At 36.6% G+C, this 7,076-nt stretch overlaps 1 protein-coding gene across 1 annotated transcript; it reads left to right on the plus strand.

The window, feature by feature from the left end:
- The first annotated feature begins 2,731 nt into the window (after positions 1–2,731).
- On the plus strand, positions 2,732–4,421 carry LOC149842874 (E3 ubiquitin-protein ligase RSL1-like). Its single transcript, XM_090000751.1, has 2 exons — positions 2,732–3,465; positions 4,330–4,421. The coding sequence occupies exons 1-2, from the start codon at positions 2,732–2,734 to the stop codon at positions 4,388–4,390; spliced, it is 795 nt and encodes a 264-aa protein (XP_089856877.1). The 3' UTR covers positions 4,391–4,421.
- The last annotated feature ends 2,655 nt before the right edge of the window (positions 4,422–7,076 follow it).

Consider the following 7,076-nt stretch of genomic DNA (forward strand, 5'->3'; position numbering starts at 1 on the left):
GAAAGAAGAAGAAAACATGTTTGTCCTTTTTTTGAACAGAAAAAGAAAAAGACTTTGAAGAGTCAACATCATCCTCGACTTTCTGGATGGAGGACATGTTTGTCCTTTTTTTGAACTATTTGTTTTTTCTTTTTTGAATGAAAGGCATTTTTGTCATTTTCTCAAACCATCACTTTATGAGAAGAATAGCAATAAAGGGTACTTAAGTCTTTGCAACAACACCAGAGTCCGATGCAAAGTTATGTCAACATACACGGGAATACGAGCCCCATGTGCTTGTATACGTGGTGCTCATTCAAAGCCCCGAACACAGACGTGGGATTCAGTGAATCATCGGGGGCGAACATACACCACCCTCTCAATCTTTCACGTCTCCATGTTGAAGTCGTACCATAGGATGCCTCCATTACGAATACCAAACCTTCCAGACTTGGAGGTCGTTGCTCAGCTGCAGCCATTGTGCATACTTGGGAGGAGATAGATGAATAGGCGGATGACTCATGACGGAGGTACTGATCCAGTGGAGCAGAAGCGGAGTGTACGAGACAACCTCTGAGGTTAAGGACGAATTGTTGCAGCGTTACCCAAACTTCTTGTTAGGGTTGAGGAATTGTTACAGACTGACCTGGATCTTGTTCTTTTTGTTTGGATTGATCGGATCTATTTCTTCTCGTTTAGACCCGTGTGTATTTGGGTTCGATATTTGCTTGAGTTTTGAACTTGATGCTTTGGTTTGGTTTGTTTCAGATCAGATTCATCTTGGATCGATCCATACATACTTTAGTTTAGATATTTTTGTACTGGATCAGATCCACACTAGATTGATCTACCCCAAGACTATATATTGGGAACTTAGCCCCAAAATAGAGCATCTTGAATATTTTGGGGAAATTCTCTTATCTGAGCTCACCTTTTGCTTTTCTGCATCTTTTTTATTTTTCGATGGTACAATCATCGAGATTGAGGATCTCCATTTGGTTGAACCCACTGCCTCTGATAGTCGGGAAAGTGTTACTTCATTCGATTGTGGTATCTATGATTTTTCGAGCTTCAGGAATGCATCAACGAAGGCTCAAGCTTTTCATGATTTTTGAGAATCCGATAGGTCACCCATCCCAAGATCAAGCCCCTATCACGAACAAGAGAAAATTGATTATTTGAAAAAAAAATTGATATCAAAACTTCTCATAGGCAATTATTTTTTTTGTATTTTTTCTTTTTCTTCCAAACATGCCCATAAATAATCAAGTTTCGTAAGAAAATAGTTTCCTCTTCCAAAGGCGGCATAATTTTTTGTGGCTCTTTTCGATTTTCATCACCTGCAAATATAGCTTGGTCTCGTCATCAAATTCTTAATCGGGCTTCTTCGTCCCAAAAGATGCGTGTATTGAACGAAAATGTGAGCATGTGCGTCAGTAAAGATGGTGCATGCGACGGAAATTTTAACTTTGTTGGTTGACGTGCAACTCTTCATCTTCCTCCTGGGAAACATCCGAATATAAGAGCATCATTAATTGTACAAGACCATTGGTGACAAAAAAACGGCACTTTGTGAACAAAAACATTTTATTTAATACCTGCAAAGTAAAGAGCCACAAAACAGAAGTAATTTTAAGATTTGAAGCTCTTTTTTCAAGTTCAAGCCATTACTCTTGTTGATATTGCCAATACTACTTAAAGGTTCATGCAAATGATAACAGTGGAAAGGAGAATCTAAGTGTTCTAACCTAAGCGTTTCCATTGGGCATGACTCTGTTACCAAGGATTGCCTCTTTCTTTAACCAGCTACTCGCCATTTTAAAGCAATGAAAGGTGTTTTTGAACTTATTAATTTGAAATTAACCTTCTTTATGATATATTATCAGTGGATTGTTTATCTGAATTAACTTCCACTTTAGATGGGAGATGAAGATAAGTAAGTCTCATTTTTTCATGATTTTCGCGACATCCCATGAGATGAGAGAAATGCTGGTCGATCTAGTTGTCCCAGCTGAATGAATTTGGATCCGGATCCTGGGATAGATCCGATAATAGCTATATGTTTTAAGGTTCCACTAGCAGAGAAGAGCCCAACTTGGTCTGGGGGCTAGGTTTGACTGAGTGTGTGCTTACCTATCCAGTTGTCCCAGTAATGCCAGATTTGAAGTTGGGCTGAGAAACTTTTAGCCAGATCCAAATCCGATATGCTTCATATGCTTTAACTCTACTCACCCTAAATGGGTCTGAGTTTTTCTTAGTTCTTGCAGATTTATCAGATCTGAATACATATGTCCATGATCATTTCTTGTATCCGATCCAGTAGGGGAATTAATTACCGAGTGAATCCAGCTGGGCCCATTTGCTGCTTCGGATATCCAACACAATCCGGTAGCTTAAAACAAGCAATGTCCAAAGATAACGGGAAGATGGTAGTTGCCAATTTGAATAGGAAAGGTATCCGATCATACAGGATTGGATCTCTCTGGCCCTTTCTCATCAAAGGCCTTGCGGTTCCCTTCTTTATTTTCTTCTCTCCTCTTTTATTGTCCTTCTCATTTCTGTTTCTGTCATCGAATGAAACGAAAAGGTGTGGCAATCTCTCTCTCTCTCTCTATATCTCTCAGCGTGTGTGCACCATCATTTTTCTCTTCGTGCGGAACCAAATGAATACTATCCACGAATAGACTCTTTTATAACTCCAGCAGCAAGGTAGGAAAAGTAACAGGAAAGGAAGAAAGAGAAAAGAAGAAGTATGGACGATGCAAACGAGTACGTGGACGATCTCTACATGTCCATTCTTGGAGAGGAAGACGAACTCTTCCCCGTATCGGACGAAAAGTACGCCGGACCCCCAACCATCGAACCTGCTGGTCCCGAGCCGCAGGTTGGGCTGTCACTTGGACCGTCATCTTCTTCGTCGGCATCCGATGCCGGACCTTCTGGATTCGTCTGTGGGATCTGCATGGAACCCAGGGATCTGACCCAGTCGTTCCAGAACGGTTCGTGCCTGCATCGGTTCTGTCTCGACTGCACCCAACGACACATTGCAGTCAGGATCAAGGAGAACACAATGGTCCAGTGCCCCGAGTCGGGGTGCAGGGCCACCATAGATGCAGACCGGTGCCAGGGCATCATCCCCGTTGATGTCTTCGAGATGTGGTCGGCCATCCTCGCTGAGTCGGTGATACAAAATTCGAACCGGTTCTACTGCCCGTATCAGGATTGCTCCGCCCTCATGGAAGATGATGGTAAAACGGTCATTGAGGAGGCAGAGTGCCCTCATTGCAGGAGGATGTTCTGCGCTCGGTGCAGGGTGGCGTGGCACGCGGGCGTCGGCTGTGATGAGTTCCAGAGGCTGGGGTCGGACGAGAGGGGCAGGAACGATATTTTGCTGAAGAATCTTGCTGAAAAGAATTCGTGGCAGAGGTGCCCGACCTGCATGTTCTACGTGGAGAAGACGGACGGTTGCCTGCACATAAAATGCAGGTTCGTTTGCTATTCTCAGTTTTTTTTTTCTACAGAAAGCTGGGGTTATTCAACCATATATCATTGGGATTCGAACTTGTAACGTCCCGACACAAACTGACGTGTACTAAGCGGTGACCCTGTGTTTTTTTATAAAAGGCAAGCTGGAGAGAACTCAAAGGTTTGCGATATGTGATGGGGTGTTTTCTCCTTGCATTATCAAAAAAAAAAATGTCAAAAAGAATACACAAAAAATCGAGTAATAATTTATAGGAGCTTGATTCGGTTTGGATTTTATAAAACAAGGTCAAAATGGCCAACTGGTACATCACGTTTAGAGGGTCCTATCTAAAAATAAATAAAATAAATAGTTTTTTACTCGTGGTTGAGCAGGTAGATCACATTTGGAGCGTCCTGTCTAAAAAATATAAAGTAAAAAAAAATAAAAACTATACTACTTTCACTCGTGGGTTTAAGTAAAAAGTGCGTGTTTGCGACATTATTTCAATAACATGGATTTGGTTTGGACTCTCATTTGGTCGTCCCAACATAATCCAGACGCATTTACATGTTGTTTGGGCAGATTTTGGTGCACCCTACTGGGGCATTTGACAATGGGTCACAAATTGTGTCCTAGGGCACATTTGGAAGCGAGAAATATATATGAAAAGTGATGCAAAATGAACAATCTGTACTGAATTTTTGACCATTTCAAATGAGATAGACCTTTTCGCTGAGAGTTTTTTCTAAAAAGTACATTTTTTGATAAGAAACATTCGTCCATGGGGGTTGGAGGAAGGTTTCCTGCCAAGAATTGTTTTTTTTAGAATAAGGTAGTGTTCTTTTTATTATTTTTACAGATAAGTTTGGATGACAACTTTGCAGGTGTGGCGTTCATTTTTGCTACAAGTGTGGGCTCTCATGGAATGAATATCACTGCTGCTGAATGGGTGTATCGTAATAAAGATGTCGCCTTCCAATTCTCTTGTCCTTGACTAATTTAACATTGTATTTGTTGATAGGGAGGTGGTTTTGTGTTTCCTTATACATTTTTTTTAATGTTATAAGCATTTATGCATTTTGTAATTCCTTGCTCTCTCTCTCTCTCTCTCTCTCTCTCTATATATATATATATATATATATATATATATATATATATATATATATATAAGAATGAAAACCTCCTCAATCAAAACACTTCCAAACCTCCTTAATAGAAATTTCTTGGTGTTTCTTTCAAAATTTTGACCTTACAGATGTGTTCAACACGATTGATTTACTATAAATCGATACTTGGATCATAAATTTTGGATAGAAAAAATGGTATTTAGAGCCTAAAACATTATGAAAATTGCATGCCATTGATTTTAAAACTTATAAAAACCTATCCATGCATGGGAATCAAATGCTCCAATTACTGATTCATGTAAAAACGAGCATATAGATCACACATGTATGTTCAGTATTTTGAAGAAAAAAAAACAAAAATCCAATTAAACCTTCTTAATGGGCATTTTATTGGTTTTTTGGTGTTTTTTCAAAATTCCAAAGGTTCAAATGTTATCTATATGATTGTTTTTATAGGAAACAGTTCTTGGAGCATTTAATTATGATGCATGGATAGGTTTTTATAAGTTTCAAAATTAACGGCATACCATTTTTATACATTTTTGAGTTTCTAAATACTTTTTTTTTCTATCAAAATTCATGATCCAAGCGTCAAATTATAATAAATCAATCATACTGAACACCTATATGGTTAAAATTTCTAAAAAAACAGCAAAAAAAATTCATTGTGCAGGTTTTGGAGGGTTTCCATGGGAGAGGTTTTCATTCTCATATATATATATATATATATATATATCTTGGTTCCACCTATCCGTATGGATGTGGTCAATGCTATTTTTATATGTTTTAGGTTATGTTAGGCAAATGTGACCCCACAAATGTCTTCAATATGTTCTGTATGTAAAATCATCTGTTGGTTCATGTTTTCTCGAAAGAAAGTTATGATTTTGCAAGCTTTTAACTTTATAAAAATTATCATGATTTTTGAAACCTTATAAAAACTTGCTCACATAACATAATCGGATGACCCTAAATCTTATTCCTACTAAATAGGCTATGGAGATCACATATGCAAGCTTACATTTCAAAAAAATAAAAAAAAATTGAAAACTAAGATTGTCCTTACTTCAGGAGGAAGCAATCATTAATATATATATATATATATAGTAATGAGAACATCCTAATGACTTTTCCAGGTTTTTTTATTTTAATTTTAAATTTTGACCATGCAAATGTGATCTATGTACTTGATTTTATAGGCTTCAGCTCTTGAAGTGTTAGATTCCGACACTAGGGCGGGTTTTTCTAACATTTGAAAAATCAACGGTCTAAAACTTTGTAAATTTTTGAGGCTCCAAATATCATTTTTTTCATCCAAAACACATGTTCCAGGTGTGGATTCCTCATAAATCGACCATGCCTAACACATTTATTGGGGTCGGAACTGCAAAAAAATATCGGAAGAGCAGAAAAAACCCATTTAACGCGTTTCATTTAGAATATTTCATGTGAGTTAATATTATGTTATAGAAGACACAAAATTATATGGAACTATTGAAGTTAAATCTCATGGATGTGATCTTCATGTTTTATTTAGTGAGAAACAGTTTTGATTGTATGATTGGGACACAGTCATGCCTTTTAAGGGCTTAAAAAATTACCAGGCCATAATGCACTAAAAATTCATGACCTAGAAAATCATATTTTTTGATCGTTTGATGAACACATCTATTGAGTTAGATTTTGTTGATAAAGCTTGAACCTATGATTTTTAGACCAATATATAGTTTCATATAAGTTGGTTCCTTCAACAACAACAAATATTATATATATATATATATATATATATATATATATATATATATATATATATATATATATATATATATATATAAGTAATGCTATGAAACTTCGTAGAAATCATAGTTGTAGGTTGTATCTTCTCAATCAAACCCTATGGATGTACTCAACATAGTTTATTTGATAGAAAGAATACTTTTTGGACATAAAAATAGGATTGTTTAAGTCATAAAATTTTGATACATTGTGAGCCATTGAGTTTGAAAGGTCTTAAAAAACATACATGTATGTTATAATCACATAATGCAAAACTTGTTTTCTAATAAATATTGCTGATAGATTATACCTATAGGGTATGATAGACAAAAACAGTCTAAGAAATTTGAAAATCTAAACCTTCTATTAGGTGGGAGTAGGTACTTCGGGAGAGGACATGCGGTCTCGTGCCGTGCATCTGACCAAAGTCTTTTTAGCGGCATCTGTGGCCGTCGTTAAAGACCCTTTTCTGCAAAATCAGCAACAAAAAAATTGTCTGATCCTTCCATTCACTGTTTGGGCATACACCATTACCCCCTTTCATATATATATATATATATATATATATATATATATATATATATATATATATATATATATATATATATATATATATATATATACTAGACAAGAAAAATACCAATCCTACCTGCTAAGAATTGTTTTAGTGTTTTTTCAAAATTTTGACCTTACAAATGTGTGACTGATTTACTAGAAATTGACACTTG

Source organism: Nuphar pumila, chromosome 3, assembly GCF_984573655.1.
Source record: "Nuphar pumila chromosome 3, dmNupPumi1.hap1.1, whole genome shotgun sequence".
Classification (NCBI taxonomy): Eukaryota; Viridiplantae; Streptophyta; class Magnoliopsida; order Nymphaeales; family Nymphaeaceae; genus Nuphar; species Nuphar pumila.